The sequence below is a fragment of the Phytophthora parasitica genome (assembly GCF_000247585.1).
Source record: "Phytophthora parasitica INRA-310 unplaced genomic scaffold supercont2.24, whole genome shotgun sequence".
Taxonomy (NCBI): Eukaryota; Oomycota; class Peronosporomycetes; order Peronosporales; family Peronosporaceae; genus Phytophthora; species Phytophthora nicotianae.
In genome coordinates this window covers 584,773-602,512 of record NW_008649010.1, presented here as the reverse complement: position 1 = coordinate 602,512, position 17,740 = coordinate 584,773, and the positions used below count along the sequence as shown (strand labels likewise).

Genomic DNA, 17,740 nt, shown 5'->3' with positions numbered 1-17,740 from the left:
CTGCCAAAACGTTTACCACAGCCTTCTCAAAGTCGGGCTAATGAACTATATTAGCGTCGGGAGCTATACCAAGCACACAAAACAACAGTTGGAGAATCAAGTAAAAGTTGAAATAGGCAAAATCTTGCTAACTTACCGATGTACTTCGCAAATGACGGCTGGATTTCCGTCAGACCGTCAAGCAGATATAGCGCATCGAGCAAGGTCAGCCCGTTGGTTTGTAAACGCTTGGAGACTGACTCCAAATCCTCCAGGCTGGCGAGTAGCGCGGCAAGCTTCCGATGCGCTGTCCGCGATGGCAGATAGTCAGCGAGCTCGTCATCGTCGGCGGAAATAAACTCTCGAATCCGAAAGTACCGTTTCAGCATCGAAAAAGTCGATGACCAACGCGTATCTTGTCGTAAAACCGCCCGGAGTGGTGTTTTGGTGCTATTTTTGTAAATTTACAAAACGTTTACACATACATTAGTATAACGGCATAAAAGCCTCATACAGTCAGATTCTCAACATACCGTAAGTTCGCCGCTTGCTTAAGAGTGCGGAGTTTACGCATAAGCAGCTGTACCCCCTCGAGATCGTCCTCGCTGGGCTCCAAGAAGTCCCGCACGGCAAGGTTTAGTCGGTGGCTTGAGCATCCGACAAGCGGCACACCAACCAAATCGGACACCCGTTTGTTTACCGCGCAGTTGTCACCGACTAAAAATAGACAGCCGGACACTGACTTACCAAAGAAAGGCAGAAATCGCTTGATTGCCGTGAGATGGCTCTCAGCATTTAGTTGTTGGGGTTGTTCATCACAGGGGCCAGCGACAAAAGCGGGAGCTGCAAGCCCGCCGAGGTTTCATAGCATGCATAGACCGTCAAATAGTGTTCCGTACCGTGGGTCCAACCGTCGAGAACGAGACCGAAGTTCTTAGATATCTCGTCCCCTATAGCCTTCTCCACGGCCTTCGTCACAGCCTCCATGATAGCTGTCAGTGTCTCCTCGAAGATGGGATTAAGGTTTGTATACCTACGTAATAAAAAAAATCAATTAGAGTTCAAATACAATGTTAAAGTAAAATACCAAAATACTTACCGTCGGGTCTCATTCGACTCGCAAAATGAGAACGGCAGGTTGCCCATGATGACCCACCGCAGCCAGGCATAACGGTTGGATGCCTCTTGGCTCACCCACGGCAATAGTGTTCCCGTCGAGGCCACAGTCGCGTCACGCATGGAGCTCTCGAAGTCCGGGTGTGCTGTCCGAACATGCGAGACCAGGTTAGAGTAACCCGTCTTCGGTGTGAGCTTGCGACATCTCCCACAAGACTTGCACGCATACACACCCGTTGGCAAACCTTCTTTATCCGCGCAGGGCGAGAAGAAGAAGGTGGCGATTTGCCTGGGCGAGAAGGTGGGCCTTGTGGGCGGCGCAGAGAGCAGGGTGTCGGTCATCGTGGCGACTGGGAGGATGGGAGAAGTTGGGAGGTTGGTAGCAAGTTTGAAAATGCGATAGCGAGCTTTCAGTAAGGAATAAGCGCGATGAATGGTCACAAGGTCCCTGGGTTGGGATGGACGAGGGCAAATAAGTTATTGATTTTTGTTTATTTTTATAGTGCTGAACATAAATGTCGGGTACAGATACGACTTCCTAAAATTAATTATTGATACACAATTATGAATAGTTTTCCGAGATTATTTTTTTTTTCGGGATGCCTGCTCCATGCTATCCTCGTTTTGATTTACAAATCGGCGATAGTAGAACACGGCAAACTGAGCACTACGACTGTATCAGAAGTTGCAGATCGTGAGAGTTTAAGAGCGTATATCGGGGAAATAAAATATCAACGTGAACAGAGGTTGTTCACATTATTCCAATTCCGAACTATTCTTTGTTAGCTGCAAACTCGTCGTTGATTTTGTCAAAGGAACCGTCCAAATAAGCTAATACAGTCCTGCTACGCTGTAGACGATAAGATGCTACCTAAGGAGGCGGATCACCTGTTTAGATTCATGTGTTTCTCCAAAATCAGCGCTCTCTAGTATCTTACGCTATGTAAGCCAGTCGTGCGACGTGGAATATTCGCAGCAAAGCAGTCTCAACCCGGTTTTAGAACGAAGTAGCACACCTGCATGGGGGGCCTCCTCGTCGGGCACAGACAATGAGAGCACGTTGCGTTCCATACTGGCGCTTCTGAATATCGACAAATAGTTTAGAGACTTACAGATGATGCGTGGAGTGCGTTAACTACAGCACCTGCTTGCAGGCTAAATGCCTCCTTTCATGTGAAAGTATGCTAGGTTTGTATACCATACAAAGGCAGGTCAATATGCAGTGTTCACGAAAGGGTCAATCATGCTTAGTACTTAGTACCGCATCTCAAAGTTTTGGACTTTGCTGCGAATTACATGAAATAAAAAAAATCAACACACTAGAAAGGAATAATAAACAAGTTGCAACTTCAACTCAACTGCTGCAATGGCGGTCAGCATCAACATGCCGACGCCCAAAACGAGGCGAGGAACTATGACATGTACGTGTAGGATTCCTCGGGATCGGCGTTTGTTCTATCGGTGGCGCGGGGAGCCAGCACCTCCGATTTTCCTTATTGAATTTTGGCGTTTGTGGACATATCCTCTTCAACCCTACGCTCTAGTCACCAATGGTGAAGCCACGTCCTCCCAGACCAAAACGAGCGCACCTAGAACTTCATTTTACATAAGTATTCCTTTCCTGTCGCTGCATCCCAATGATCGACTACCCTTAGTGCTAGGTCACGTACGGTCGAAGAATAACGGCAAAGACGTATCGTTGTGTACTACTGTGGTACATCGACGCCATGGTTAGTGTAAGAGGGCTACCAATTAGCTAAGGCTGACAAAACAAACTTTCACTTTTTAACTTTTGTGTGCGCAATTTCAGGGCGTCCTTAAGCCGCAGGATACACGAAAACCTTAACCGGCTTGATCCACGACTTTAACAGAAGCACCCACGTATGATTCATGGTCTTTAGTACTCACAAAGGCACCTACACAATATCTCCATCAAGCAGTTCGAAGAAATACAAAGTTAAAATGTCATTAGAGGCCCGAACGAGCTTTTCCCACTTCTCACGGTTACGATGAGCTGTCTTGTGTTGTGTGTCGATGAATAAAATATCAGTCGGACTAGGTCGCCGGCTGTAGTGCTTGTCAGCAAAATTTCCTCTGCCTGATCGCCCCTTTCCCGACCCCGCAATTCCCTGTCATGCTGCTTGCCTACAATGTAGCACCAAGTGCAGCCACCGCTACCAGGACCGCGAATGCCGTCGATAGCGTGACCGTCGCAGCGCTAGATACCGTCGAGCCAGCTGCTGACGCGCTTTGGGTGGATTCTGCCGACGCAGAAGCCGTCGAACTGGAACTGGAGCTGTTCGAGCTGGAGCCGGAGCTGCTGCTCAAACTGACGTCAAGGATGTCCTGCAGCAGCGTCCTGAGCTCCTCCTCGCTCATCTGGCTGGCACTCGAGATGTCAAACATGTTGGCGAGCGCGGGATCGTCCGCCACGGCGGCCTGCACCTCTGCCAGCAGCTGCGCCACAGTCTCGCTGCCGCTGCCGCTCGAGGCGATACTGGTGCTCGCGCTGCTGTTCGTCGCCATGTCGTTCGCCGAGACGAGCGCTGACGTCATCACGCACAGCGTCGCCAGGAGTACGCCGAGTGTCCTGAACCCCATGATATCTGCTGTGTGTAAGCGTTCTGTGGTCCTCTTTCGTCTTCTACCCTGCCGCGCTGAGAGGGAAGGGTGGATCTGCTCCTTTCGCCACCTTCGGTTCCGCGTGCTTGGGCGTTCTTTTGCGACTGTCTATCTGAGCGTCTATCGAACTCTCGTTGGGGCGCCAAGAGGTGGGAGAGTCCAAAATGACTTGGTGTTTGTATGCCGCGGTGCAGAAGCAGGGTCAGGTTCAAGCGCGGCTCCCTCTTTTTACCCCCGCCTGGATTCTCTATTGGCTGAGACTTTTCAGAGTGGGACCGATGGTCAGCTGCACGCAATCCCCCCAGTAAGCATACCCCAGTCTAGGTGACAGGCTGCACTGCTGTCTGCAGCCGAAATGAGGAGGTTATAGAAAGCAGATTACAGAGAGCGGAGCTATAAGACCCCGGCAGCTTTGCTAACTTTCACCTTTTAATGAAACACTGTCGGTAGTAGTCTTCCTTGCGGTGGAGACCAATGTTGTCATACGCCTAAAACCCTCTGGTCAATAATAATAATGATTTGAACCTTCTGGAAGAGACATAATGCAGAGATGCTTAAGTGATTCTAGGTGCGAAGGCCATCCTATCATTATGTTTGTTTAGAGGTAAGAAAATATTGCTTTTGCGAGATTTGTCGAGGCGGTAATTTTTCAGATCCACAAGCTGTCCCCACCGTGCGACTCGGTCTGGAATCGTGTTGATCTCAAAGCTTTTGTAATGCTCTTAGGAAACGAAGTATTTACTCGGACTGAATATATTTTTTTTGTGAAATGGTCAGTATACTGGCGTGCTATCCCGAGGTTCTCAACAATATCTCCATGAGCTTCACCGTCGTGAACGATTAATCCCTGTAGTCGCACCAATTTGCCGATGGATTACATGTATGACAGGAATAAACCATGCAATTCTTAAATGTAGGACGTGTTTCCTTGAGCAGTTACTGTTATCAAACGTGCACACGTAGACGAGAGTCCAAAAGAAAAATTGTTTATGCTACACGAATCCATGAGCGTGCTGTGGGCCACACATCCTTTGGCTCTCGATGCACATCCTGGTCTGAAAAGATGCTTACCGATAGAATCTAATCTCAAATTACTTGTGATAGAGTTCTCCTCGTAGAATCTAATCTCAAATCTTAGATTAAATTTTGTCCAAGTCAGGGCGCCAGAGGGAATGTAGAGGCGTCAAAGGCAGCCTACCGCTGCCCGCCGATCAGCTTCTCGCCCGAGCATCGATATTAGATCGAATCTGCTTTTATAACGGCTAATTGGTTGGATGGTATCCCATCTAGATTTCACATTAAAACTGCGAAGCAGTCCTACCATCCTGGTATCCTTGAAGAGGCATTGACGAGGTTTGTGAAACGACCACATTATCGTCAGAGTGGCGACCGATCAAGACCAATTGACCGACAGGGTCTGGAGATTCAAACCCCGTCCAATCCCGTCTCGCTGCTCAAAGCCGACGCAAAGGAGTAGGTTTAAAACCCATGTTGATAGTTTGCGGGCGTGCATTCAATACCAAGCATTATTTGATTTACGCTTCATTGGGGGTTATCATGGTTAGCACTGGGACTGTCGATATCTCCTATTTTTTAAATATTAACATGACGCTCATACTGGAGCAATTCCCGCAGCAGTCAGGGATGTCCAAAATGCGCTTTCTCACAAGAATAAATCTGAAAGAGGGCGCACCAGTTCAGATTCCAAGTCAAACTCTGAGAAAGGATAGCAGTTGAGGAATCAAGCAGGGAGTAATAGTATGCGGAGGAGTCTTAACTAATAGTAAACTCATTTTAGCGAATTTGATACAATATCCTATTACAGTAGATTAGGAAGAACTATAGTTCTAAAATAGTACTATTGTTGACCATCAGATACGTATATATATATAAAGAATATCGGATATTTACATAAATCTCCTCAAAAATATGGCGGTAATGCGCTTGTTCGTGAGCTTCAACGAAATTGAAGCGCGGAAGATTACGGGTTTCCGCTTGTAGATGCGCTGAGCATGTGACCGACCCATATAATATAGCTCATTAATGCAGAGGTGGTGGCAGTACTTCACTACCATAAGTGGCGCACGAATCGGTTGTGAAAAGCTCTTTATAGGGGCAGCTTATTTTGGCCCGCTTCGGAGAGTCTTGAGCTTGGATCAGTTGAGCTTCTTCGAATACGCTGCAATCGACGCGGTGGTAACACAACGTGCGGAACGTATGAGCTCCTCGTGAGGCTATCTATCGAAAGCATGGCACACCATTCCCGATATATGTCTCTTTGAACCAAACAAGAGCTCAATTTTCAGTGGAACTTCTGTTCAGTAGGGCGAAGCCACCAACGATTTCTTCCAGACAGTAATTGAGTAGTAGTTGTATAGTACAACTCGCTCACATTATAAGCTACTATCTGCTTGTAGCATTATTTGGGGTGTCGATCAAAACTACTGTCACTAATCACTACGATACTACTCTTTTTCAAAGGTACTATCAATCCCTGTCTGCTAGAATCGCTCCCGGAGCGATTCGCTCCGGGTTCAGCCCTACTTAACGGCGAACGACTTAATGCCGCACCTAAACGTATTGAAAGGTCAGTGGTTGAGAGAATATGTTGATACGGCCATAAGTTGTCTGAGGTGTCGGCTTCTGTTTTAGTAATGGTTGTTTGTTAACAATGTCCTCGTCGACTACTTCGAAGCTGCCAAATAAGCTCTGCAAGATAAGCTGCTGATATTTTCTTCACAGCTTTTATTCAGTTTTAGAAAGGTAAGTTGTGCAGAGCGTCTAGGAGAATATGTCCACCTCGTCAAGTTCGGATAAGCGGTGTAGCATTAGTATGACTGCTTTGGTTATTTGATGAGATCACCAGAACCCTTGTAGTTTGTTTTATTGTTGTTTTGGAAATGATTTCGTATAACGGATAATTAACTACGACATCTTCGATGATCGTCTCTTACCGTTCGTTTTCTTTTTCGTTCGGGCGGACGTAAGTCTTACATTTGTTAAAGCCGTGAAGCCTGAGTTCTAAGAGGATCGTATCAGATGTGGGTTGGAACAGTGACCGCCGTCGTTTTTTCTTGTACTAGTGACCTTGTTTCCATTTGGAATCGTTGTGTTCCACGAAGTTTTGCCATGAGTTTTTGCTTTGCTGCACTACCGAACACATCGATATCGCACTCAAAATACGCGATACTTGGTACTCTTAAAACAAAAGTATGGATGTAGCGTACTTCTAAAAATGAAAAATACTAACATTTTTTAAAAGAAAAAAGCTACCATCCATTTTTTGTTCTTTGAAGTAATGGCGCTCACGTTGTTTCCAACCACAGCGTTGGTGGAAAGTGTAGATGTTACATCACTATGTAGTTGCAATTAATAGAAGTATTTACAATGGGTGTCGTCGATTCAATGAGTGCAAGGAATTCCTTATTCCCAGCTGTTCATAAGTTTTACAAAGATACAGTATTGGATATAGTTTTCCGATTCGTTCCCAATTGGCACACATTAGTGTGCTATCTGTAAAAAAAAGGTCTTTATAGACACTTGTAGCACTTGAAATATTTGTGTCTTGAGGCATGAAATCGTTGTGGTGTTGTGGTCTTTCCGGTATGGAATAGCGTACATAGTTCGCCTTTCAAAGGGTTTACGAATGCACAATACATGAACTTGGTGGTCCTGGTCCACCTTTGCCATTTTCAAGTGAATTGGCAATAGACAGAGGCGCAAAGTGAGTTCGCTCAAGCTGACGCGTATGTAGAACAGCAAATATTGAGTTCAAGGGGGGTTACGAATCGGCGAAATGGGTGGTGGATCGGTTAGCTCGGAAATGTCGACTAGAACTCACAGAATTACTGCAATATATGGATATTTTCATTTAGGCCTAATACACAAACCGTATTCTGATGAAGGATGATGTCAGCTTCGAAGTATCTGTTTTTATTTCAGTTTTCCTTGTACTTGTAAAGCCTGACATTACAAACTCGAGATAAACTTGAATCTTCCGATGAATTTCTTGGATAATAAGACCTGCTAGGGTTTACTTGCGCCTAAATTTTGATAGCTTTGTGTTGTGTGTCGTACAGTTTACTGATCCGCCCAGAAATAACCACCACAAAGCGGTCAATGACTCGCTTTGGTACTAAACTTGCCCAGAGCCGTTATCGCCGTTATTCCGGCGTTTTCTACCCGTCTGAGGCCTGCACAGATATTGCTCTTGCGGTCATAGGATAAAAATGTTGGAATGCACAGCTATTGCTGCATTCATAGGATAAAAATGTCAGGATCTAGCGCCAATGAGTCCAGACCCTCGCTGCATCGCAGCTCGCTGTCCCAGATGGACAGCCAGGCGCGTTAGTATGGCAAACGCCGCCCAACGAACAACGCCAACGGCCCAACAGAGCGGCTGCAACGCTGATCCTAGGCAGCCTGAGTTGAGCAAGATGTCGTCCACTTGCAGGCATGAGTTCTGGATCGACCTACAATTTGCAAGTGTGCACACGTCGCAGATGCGTCAAGGCAAGAGTGTGGTACACACGTCCATGAAGAGGCACAGACTACTTCAAGTCAGAGGCATAGTGAGCGCAAGTTTATTCGAAAGTGACCATCACTCCTCCGCCGTACCGTAAAATAGGTCAGCTCGAAAAGACAGAAAGAAGAAAAACGGAAAGCCACTTTCGACCGCGCTCGAGACCGCTTCAGTGTGGGATTTGCTATTCTAAGCCAAGCTACGCGCGCGGTCACAGTGCGCACTCGTCCGGCTCGAAAGGGAAACCTTCGTGACCTTCACTCCTGCATTCCGCATTCGTGCGCGCGCAGTAAGAAACGACCACCGCAGTCGGCCAGGTAACAGCAAGCGCGCTCAAGCAGGAAACGGCCCGGAAACTCCTCACCAGGCTGGCCAAGAAGACACGAGGCCTGGGATCTGCTGGCTGGGCATTCTACGAATCGAGTGAGAGCTGCGTAGACTGGACCCGACACCCGACTCATTGGGTTGTACCTTACACACACAGAGCTACAGATTAAGAGAAATATGGCAGTAACTCCCGTGACAATGGCGTCTGCCACTAAGAAGGAAGACCGAGCCAAGGAGACAGCGACTAGCAACTCCACTGCTGGCAGTCGGCTCGAAGTGCGTTCCTGGGAGAAGCTGCATCCTCATGGAGACGTGTACAGCCCGCGCACGGGCCACACTGTCACCAGTAAAGGTACATTGCGTCTAAATGAGAGAATGTTTGTGGGGATGAACGCTAACCTGGGTTCGTCCATAATCTAGATGGCCGAGTGTACGTCTTTGGTGGCACAGACCGCAGAAGACGTCAACAGGATTTGTACCAATTGGATCTCGAGACGAGCACGTGGTCCCAGGTACAGACGCGCGGTGCGCTCCCGCCGAGACGCTCTGGGGCGCTGGGGGTTGTCCACGAGAGCGACATGTTCATCTTTGGAGGCTACGATGGCCGTGACGGCAACTACTTCAACGATCTGTACTACTTCAACTTCGACGAACAGAGGTGGAGCCAGATGCCCAGCGTCGTGGAAGATCGACCAGAAGCCCGCACCGACCACATAATGGTGCTGCACTCTTCCAGTATTTATATTTTCGGAGGCTACAACGGCTCGAGCCGATTCAACGACCTCTGTGGGTACGACATTCACGCACAGCGCTGGAGCCGACTGCAAGCCGTGGGCGCCGTCCCATCCAGACGCTTTGGTCACAGCGGCGTTGTGCATTCAGAAACCAACCGACTCATCGTCTTCGGAGGCTGGGATGGACGCGACACACTCAATGACCTGTACGAGTACAGCTTTGTCACCAATGAGTGGAGGAAGATGGAGACAACCGGCAACAGCCCGCCGCACAGATACCGCCACACTGCCGTGATCTTTGGTGACAATATGTTTGTGTTTGGAGGTGTTGACAAGACACACAGTCGCTTCAACGACCTGCAGCGTCTTGACTTGGTGACGAACACGTGGAGCGAAGTTTGCACGACTGGGAGCATCCCGAGCAGTCGTACATTCCACCGAGCTGTGGTCGTGGATAGCAAAATGTACTTGTTGGGAGGATACGATGGCACAGACAGACTACAGGACCTGTACTCGATTGATATTGGAGCTCTCACTCCCCCATCACTCTTGGATATCTGCGCCGACTACGTCCGAACGAATCTTGATGCTGTGCTGGAAACAACGACTTTCAAAGGAGTTCCGATGGATATCATCGACCACGTAATTTTCAAGCGCGATCTTGAGGGACGATTGCGAGGGAAGTGCAAGCTCTGCCGACCAGGAAGATGCTGCGTCTACCGAATGCAGAAGATGGAGTCTTGTCCACAGGACAAGCAAGATCCGACGCGATCAAACCACTTTGGCTGCGTTTGCGGGCACTCTACATTCCACCACGAGGTGGTAGAGGAATCAAGTACGTTGACGGTTATCGATCTTTGCAGTTGGTGCAGGGTACTGACATGTTTTACTTCTGTTTGTGCTTTACAGAACTCTACGGAAAGAAGCCTGTCGGATCAACATCAACAAAAGGTGAATTCATCTCTTCCCTTATCCCAAAGTCAAAACGAAGTACTAACATTAGAAATATGCTCTGTTCGTTTTCAGTTCTTATGCTTTGCGGTTCCATCTACAAGCGTCTATTCGACTCCACGTCGTCCACGTCGTCAACTTCATCGCTGCTTTCATCTCCTCGCAGTCGTTACTCCGACGAAAGTTCAAACAATGAGAAAGAATGCTTAGCATAGACATCAAGACAGCAAGGGCCGGTCCACTGTGTGCGTCGGGACGCACAGGGAGCTTTGCTTTGATCGACTAGATCACAGCCTGGAGCCACTAACTATTATTTTCAGTGCTTCATTAGTAAGTTACCCCATCTTGGCAACCTCACTTCGTGTCCATTGTCTTTTATCCGTGTGCAGTCTATCCTCGAGTCGAGAGCTGGTTCTGGATGTAGTGACGGACATCGTCAATACCCGCATTAGCAATGGACAGTCTGAAGTGGATGGGATCCGACCACGTGAGCACCTTGAGGCCCTTCGCATAGTCGCGAACGCTCTCATAGTCTTCCTTGGTGTTGAAACCGTCGAATAGGATTCCCTCCATAAACTGCACGCGATTCCGCTCGCGTTCCCACAAGTAGATCTGGTCGGCAATATTTTCAGGGATCACAGGTGAGTTGTGTCGCATCTTCGGATGTGCATGTTTCATCAAGAAGTCGTAGATCTGCTGTGCCGAGATGCCGTGGATCAGAGCTGAGCGCAGACTTTCTCGAGTGATAAAGCCAATGGCCAAGTTTGGCAGTCGTGCCACAATGTCCACAAACACACTGAGCATTGCCACATGCAGAGTCGACGTAGTGTACGCGTAGATCTTGAAATTCGTCTCCACAACCACGAGTAACTGAGCGCCATGGTCGACTGTCGGAGCCTGACGCGGGTCTGCAACTTGTGACTTCATACCAGCCCGCACACCAGCGAAAGGGCTCGTGAGACTGACATGGCTGCGCTTCTGTCCCGTGGATCCACCGAAAATGAGGTTCACAGCCAGACTCGTTGTGTAGAAGCGATCCGAATTCGGACGTTTCCGGAACAGCAATCCGAAGTCAATAAAATCTCCGAGTAATAGTCGTTGCGTCTCCGTCAGATCCGCTACTGCATAATATCCTCCAGTCTGGCAGTAGCTAATCTGGAATAGGAACTGCAAAATATCCTCCTGTTTCAGAGTGCCCGTGTTATCCAGCGTGCGGATATACTCCAACATAAAGATCCACATCTGCACGTGGATGTCCTTCAGCATGAACTCGTAGCCCGTGTCTGTAATATGCAGAGCCCTGGAGTCCGCCCCACTGGCTTGCAGCAGTTTTGTACGCAGCAGAATATCCACCACGGATTGGGGCGGCTCCTGTACGGCGGTAGACCCCACCATGTAGTGCAGCACCGAGTCCCATCGTGCCCTCGCATACCGCTCCAGATCCACAGCAGCGAACGTATTATCTGGATCCTTGGGAAGATGCAGCCGCCCGCGCTCCCATGGAGACCCACCTAAGTTGCTCAGCGCGTACTGTTCAAACCCATGCAGTCAGTTAGCGTGACAGGCAGCAATGGACACAATACTCGCCTATTTCCTCACCATGAGCTGCTTCTGGAAGGTTGGATGGGGTCTATATCCCCCGTCCTGCTGTACGAACACACGAAGCCCCTCCAACTTCTGCAAAGCGGCGTGGAATTGTGGCGGCATGCGCTTGGCTTCTCCGGGCAGGGGCACGACCCATTGCTCCAACAGCTCACGCGGCACTGCAGCGTTCGTGGGGAGAAGACGCATCACAAACTGCTGCGCAAGAGGCGGCAGTGCTTGGAAAATGGCCTGGCATGCCCATGGGTCCTGGTACAGACGCTCCAGCGTCGCTGTCGGCAGGGTCTCGAGGAAGTCGAAGGCATCCATAACGGGGTGTTCGTAATTTGGATGATTCACAATTCAGGACCATCCCGACCCTTATTTATGTTTTAGAGTGAATTAAACCCTTATTAAGGTCTGAATAAAAGTAGTATTAACTACGGCCATCATACTTTTTGCCTTTTTTTCTACTGTGACTTAGTACACGTAAGTGTTTTTAGATATGAACTATAGAGTATATAGCGCAGACGCCTTAAAGGCATAGTTACGGTGAGAAGTTTGCGGAAGTCAATCTACATGTATGAAGGGGGCTCTAATACAAAACTGAAAATAAGGTCGGACGTAATGCAAGGCCACCAGTAGTCTTACAAAAATCAAATAAGTGAGCCCAAAATGATTGCTCTAATCCTAATACATGTACAATAAACATTCTACACTTTTGCTGATTCCGTCTTCCACCTCTAAGAATATGTGTGTTTTTCTGCAGCATCCTCGTTGGCTTCCATCACGCCTACTATCCGTTCATTACATGATAGGCAGCGATGAAATGCTCTTTAGCTTGGGCGGACTGTGGGACCCGGGTTCGCCCTGCTCGTTAGTTAAAGCTTAGATATCAATAATACCGACGAAGGCGACTATTTTCATAAGGTAAATCATCAATTTAGGGCCGTGAACCAGTTTTGGGCCGTCACAATTACAGCCAATGACATGAAATATCGCGTCGTACTAGCGATCTATTGGCTATATTTCACAAAGTTCGAATACCTTGAAAACTTAATACAAAACGGCGGGAACTGTTGGCGCCATTTTTTTCAGCGCCAAGAACACGCTGCCAACCAAAGTGAAGTTGCTCAGTACCAATCAATCCACTCCTTCGTTATAATCGAGCATACTGCAGTTCACTTCTGAATTAAATAAGCAACACCCATGGCGACCACTCGCCCATACTACTCGACTGAGACCAAGACCGCTGTTGTGGCCGAAATACTCAGCGGAGCGACGGTTGCGGACGTCGCAACCCAAAGAAGGATTCTAGATAGGACGATTCGGAAGTGGTTAGCCAAGGTCAAGAAAGAGAACTCACTAGAGCCAAGTCGTCGCGGCCCAAAACCGCGTCTCCCTCCAGAGGCGGAGCGCCACATCTTCGAGTGGGTTGTTGGTCGCCAGATTGTAGGGTATCCCGTCGACCGAACCGTTATCCTGAAAAAGGCTCAAGAAGTATCACTGCTCGTGGCTGGTCAAAGCGTTGGGCCGGGATGGTACCAACGCTTTATAGAGCGACATCCAGATTTGACAACCCGGGCGGCTCAGGCCTTAACTGAGAAGCGGAATTGCGTTGTCACAGGTGATTTAACGACACTGTTCAACTCTTTGGCTAAATTAATCATCGAGCTGCGCCTTGACAGCTCTCGAATTTTCAACATGGATGAAACAGCGTTTCAAACGCGCAAGAAGAGTAAGAAAGTGATTGCTGTGCGAGGATCGTCGAATGTGTGGTGTTTGGATCCGTCCGTTAACTTTCACTTATCTATCGTCGCTTGTGGAAGTTCCGCCGGCTTTGTAGTGCCTCCCATGTACATACTACCTGGCAAAACCGTGGAGTGGGACATTATGGATGAGTATGGAGCTTCTAGCGCCGCTGTTACTACTTCACCCTCTGGGTTTATCAACACGTACATGTTTCAGAGATGGCTGCACTTTTTGGATAAGTCTGTGCCTAGTACTATCAAACGCCCCCTATTACTGGTGCTAGATGGCTGCAGCTCTCACTACTCTGAGGATGTAGTGGAGACTGCGACTCGTCTCGGTATTCTCTTGGTTTTACTGCCGCCTAATGCTACACACCTATTACAGCCTTTGGATGTTGCAGTATTCGCAACACTAAAGGTGAAGTTGTGCAACCTAATAAAGGAGGTCGTGGATGAAGATGACAAAGGCCGCTATTCTATTGACAAATTAACGGCAATAAAGCTTTCCAACATGGCTTGGGCGACGAGCAAGATCGGCAGGAACCTCAAGATCGGGTTTAAAGCTTGCGGCTTATTTCCACTATCGCTAGTGTGTATGTACGAGCGCTTTGGTATTTTCCAAAGAAACGGAGCTCCCCGTCACGCACACCTTGCAAAGTGGCTGCGTATTAGGCCGACAATTGAAGCTGAAGTACTAACATTGCGCACGAAGCAGAAGAAAACACCAAAGCGCAAGAGAATTACAGTGGGTGGTAGACTACTGATGCAAGATATCCTCCAGCAGCTCGCTGCTGAAAGCTGCAAGAAACGCCCCATGTCACGCAAGATCCCAGAGGTCCAAGCTACAAAGGATGGCTCGACTGCTCCAAGTAGGTCTCCCGGATGTTGTTAATTCCTAGATGTGACAAAAAAATGTTAGTTGCAACTATTACACAATGCCAAAGAATCACTTACCATATCAGTGCGGAGAATTAACGGGAACGAGGGGACTCGAACCCGCGACAACCCTGCTCCCAGTATGGGCCCTCAATAAGCTAGACGTGTAAACGACTGAGCTGTCAGCACTTGAAGTCTCTGATTACACCGTCGTATAGACATACACATATTTTCACTGCTATCATTTGTATACTCTATAAAGTTATCTTAATGAGTTCATATAAAAATAAATAGGTTACTAACCCTAGTCTTGATTGGGCTCAGAACTGATCACCAGCTGATTCCGTCGATACTGAAAGCAAGATTATTTACGGCCCTAAATTGATTCTAATCAGATTTTTGCGCTCGCTTCATGTGCGATCGCTTCTATTGGTCAAAGGCAGGAAAAATTTGATAAAAATGCCCTGATCATAAGCTTTCTGAAACTGTAAAATTTTGTTTCTCATCCTTAATAGTTGCCGAGCAAAGCGGATTTCGTTCACCACGGCCCTAAATTGATGATTTACCTTAACCCCCCAAACCCGAGGCCTCTGAGTTGCGCTCATTACCTGAAGCCCTATACACGATATATTTTATCTTTATGATGGGATTCAGTACTAAAACCTATATATTTGTTATCGTGTCTTTTTCAAAATCGGGACACCACCCTATCCCTAGCTCTCAAGCAAAGAGACTATCGTGTATCTGAATGTAAACGTGTGTCCTCAATACACGATACTGTTATAATCGCGTATGAACTGCGCATAGTCTGCAGGACAGACGTACATAATTATAACAACAGGTGAGCAATCAGTACATGCATATGTTGAAATTTAGAGTTCAAGTACAGATGGTGATCTGCAAGCTTTGCTGAAAAAATACGTATACTCAGTTCAAAACAAAGTTTGCAGCCAGTTGCTAGTCGTCTGTACGTTGCCGCGTCTGGGATGGGCTTCCTGCTGCAGATTCGTCGTTCGATTCCGCTTCCGAACTTCCTTCATCGCTTTCTTCAACGTCATGAACGCGCGCAGGCTTTCGGGCGCGAAGTTTGCGCTTTCGCTGCACCTGAGGTATCATTGTACCGTACTTCCAGTGCTTGTGCCAAATTTCGAAGCACGACGTCGCTATTCCATTGCTTGTGTGTTTCACTTTGTTGCACAGGAAGACGCGCGACGCCAGGACGTGGGTTGAGGAAGCATTCAACTTACAAACAGCACAGTAGAAGGTAGTTTCACCCCCACGGCTTTGGTCAGCGCGTTTCAAGACCGAACAGACCTTGCAGGCCCGCTGCCGGCGCTTCCGCGTCTCGCTTCCATTGCCTTTTCTCCATTCATCCGTTTGTATAGGTACGTGCGCTGGTTGCTCGCGGTTGGTTTTTGTAGGTGTAGGCTGTAGTCCTTGGTTCCGCAAAAGTTGGTTCCAATCATCCGGTCGAAGTTGGCATAGCTCCAGGTGAAGCTGCTTGAGGAAAACTACGTGGGATGTCTTGCTCTTTCCTTCAGAAGTACGGCGGGCATTGTAGATAATGAAGGCGTTCACGATAGCGAGATCCAGAAGGCCAAGGAACAACGACTTGTAGTATTTTTTGTAACGTCGAGCCAGTTGAAGAGAGTATCTGAAACAACATACCAGATAATACACGTTAACAAAATTCCCTTATGGTGTATCTACACAATAACTCTACTTACCTTTGTAGGCGAAGCTGGTCATGCACATCGACCCCGCCCATGAAAGACTGGTAGTCTTTCACAAATCGTGGGCACATGACCTCTGTTTGCTCGCCGGTAGATGTTTCACGCCGAACGGTCCTGTCAACTTCGGCGCTACCACCAGCTGCAAGAACAAACACGCACTGATTGTCCCACCAACAAGCGTATTTGATGCTGGGCACCTGCTTCAACTCCACAATCTGGAATGTTCCCCTCTCGATGTTCTCAGGTCGCTTTTTCGTTGGCTTTGAACCCCGTTTTGGAGGGTTGATTGACTTGGTGAGGGCCTTCCGGTTCGGCATCACAGTTCCAACACTGTAACACTTCATTGCCAGTAGTTGCATAGCGAGCACCACAGATGTATAGAACCGATCTGTAACTACAAGGCGAAAATCCGACGGTCCTGACGCTCCGAACACGTGGTGGAGGTTACGGACAACTGCAGCTGGACCAGACTTGGTGTCTGGAGGAGTAGTGCCATCGCTCATTTCTTTCTTTCCGCAATACACTTCAAATCTGTACATACGCGATAACCACAATACATTAGCATGTCCCGGACACGATAAAACAACTTGGGAGCCAAAAAAAAAAGAGAGCGTGCTCGAAAGCACGCTCTCATACATACCGGATGCAATACGCAGACGAGGAACAGCACAACATAAAGAGTTTAGTCCCCCAACGATGGGGTTTATCTCTCATGAAGACGCGCATCTTGTTGAACGGCGACATCGACGGTAGCATCGCCTCGTCGAATGCCATGACGGCTGGAGGAATGAAGTTGTGCTGGAAGGTCTCTTGTAGGACATCAATCACCGGGCGAAGTTTCCATGCACGGTCTGTAGTTGCCCTACGGTCCGAATTGCTGCTGAAGTGAAGATTGCGTGAAATGTGATCAAAGCGGTCTCGTTTCATGAACTGCCCAAAGCAACCTCTCGGTATTGCTCCCTCATCTGTCGTCTTCCAGTGGTGGGTAAACTTTTCCTTGTTGGGTGCGATAGTCCTCGCAATAAGCAGCCCAATAAAAATACACAACTCTCTGCCCGACACGTCAGGTGTCCTCTGCAGTATCTCCTTAATTTCTTGTGGAGTTTGAATTGAGAACCTTGGCTTTTTCTTTTTTCGTGCTTGTTGTTTCACATACTGTGATTCCACACGAGCATCCAAATTTTCGTAGAAGTACGAGTTCGTCTCCCTAGCAACCCTCTCCAAGAGCTGTGGCGTCACTAATCGCAGGAACGCACCGAGTACCGTAGTCGCTGCATTGAGGGCTCCAGCAGTAGGTCCATGGTCACCTTCGTAGATACCAGGATAGTCTTCTCGAATCCACTCATCAGGTCGCATCTCGTAAGGTTCATCCATATACGGGTACGGCGTACAGAGCTGAGGTTCCGTCCACCCACTGTCTCGCATTGCGTCTAGCGCGGCTTCAGGTACTGCACCACGAGCAACCACATCAACTCCACCAACCGTGGCGAGTAGATCGGGTGTAAAGTGAATGTCGGTCGGGGAGTCGTTTTCTTCCTCAGAATCTGG

The 17,740-nt window shown here is 48.1% G+C and overlaps 6 protein-coding genes across 10 annotated transcripts in view; 2 read left to right on the top strand and 4 right to left on the bottom strand.

The window, feature by feature from the left end:
* Nucleotides 1–37: 37 nt before the first annotated feature.
* Nucleotides 38–1,437, bottom strand: PPTG_11426 (hypothetical protein; the record flags this gene model as incomplete). Its single annotated transcript, XM_008906743.1, has 5 exons — nt 38–63; nt 137–429; nt 513–822; nt 879–1,012; nt 1,079–1,437. 5 exons carry the CDS (start codon nt 1,435–1,437, stop codon nt 38–40), a joined length of 1,122 nt encoding a protein of 373 aa, XP_008904991.1.
* Nucleotides 1,438–2,617: 1,180 nt separating this feature from the next.
* Nucleotides 2,618–3,965, bottom strand: PPTG_11425 (hypothetical protein). The gene has a single exon (XM_008906742.1). The coding sequence runs from the start codon at nt 3,694–3,696 to the stop codon at nt 3,241–3,243; it is 456 nt and encodes a 151-aa protein (XP_008904990.1). The 5' UTR covers nt 3,697–3,965; the 3' UTR covers nt 2,618–3,240.
* A 756-nt stretch (nt 3,966–4,721) lies between these two features.
* On the top strand, nt 4,722–5,194 carry PPTG_22840 (hypothetical protein; the record flags this gene model as incomplete). Its single annotated transcript, XM_008906741.1, has 2 exons — nt 4,722–4,732; nt 5,008–5,194. The coding sequence occupies 2 exons, from the start codon at nt 4,722–4,724 to the stop codon at nt 5,192–5,194; spliced, it is 198 nt and encodes a 65-aa protein (XP_008904989.1).
* A 3,154-nt stretch (nt 5,195–8,348) lies between these two features.
* PPTG_11424 (hypothetical protein) lies at nt 8,349–10,663 on the top strand. 4 transcript variants are annotated; one of them, XM_008906738.1, is made up of 4 exons: nt 8,349–8,918; nt 8,987–10,135; nt 10,210–10,251; nt 10,327–10,663. In XM_008906738.1, exons 1-4 carry the CDS (start codon nt 8,744–8,746, stop codon nt 10,464–10,466), a joined length of 1,506 nt encoding a protein of 501 aa, XP_008904986.1. In that variant the 5' UTR covers nt 8,349–8,743; the 3' UTR covers nt 10,467–10,663. The 4 variants fall into 4 exon arrangements, with proteins under 4 accessions (XP_008904986.1, XP_008904988.1, XP_008904987.1 ...); XM_008906740.1 differs by having other exon boundaries at nt 8,349–10,135; nt 10,327–10,608; XM_008906737.1 differs by having other exon boundaries at nt 8,362–8,918; nt 8,987–10,251; nt 10,327–10,608.
* PPTG_11423 lies at nt 10,236–12,207 on the bottom strand. Of its 2 annotated transcripts, none has more exons than XM_008906735.1 (2): nt 11,851–12,207; nt 10,236–11,781 (listed from the first exon to the last, which is right to left on the bottom strand). In XM_008906735.1, exons 1-2 carry the CDS (start codon nt 12,160–12,162, stop codon nt 10,642–10,644), a joined length of 1,452 nt encoding a protein of 483 aa, XP_008904983.1. In that variant the 5' UTR covers nt 12,163–12,207; the 3' UTR covers nt 10,236–10,641. The 2 variants fall into 2 exon arrangements, with proteins under 2 accessions (XP_008904983.1, XP_008904984.1); XM_008906736.1 differs by having other exon boundaries at nt 11,839–12,190.
* A 3,209-nt stretch (nt 12,208–15,416) lies between these two features.
* PPTG_22839 (hypothetical protein) overlaps nt 15,417–17,740 on the bottom strand; it is a gene marked incomplete at both ends in the record, with an annotated part of 3,387 nt that continues 1,063 nt past the window's right edge. The window contains 3 exons of the mRNA XM_008906734.1: nt 15,417–16,113; nt 16,187–16,723; nt 16,833–17,736. Coding sequence (XP_008904982.1) covers nt 15,417–16,113; nt 16,187–16,723; nt 16,833–17,736 — 2,138 coding nt within the window. The remainder of the gene's footprint in view (nt 16,114–16,186; nt 16,724–16,832; nt 17,737–17,740) is intronic.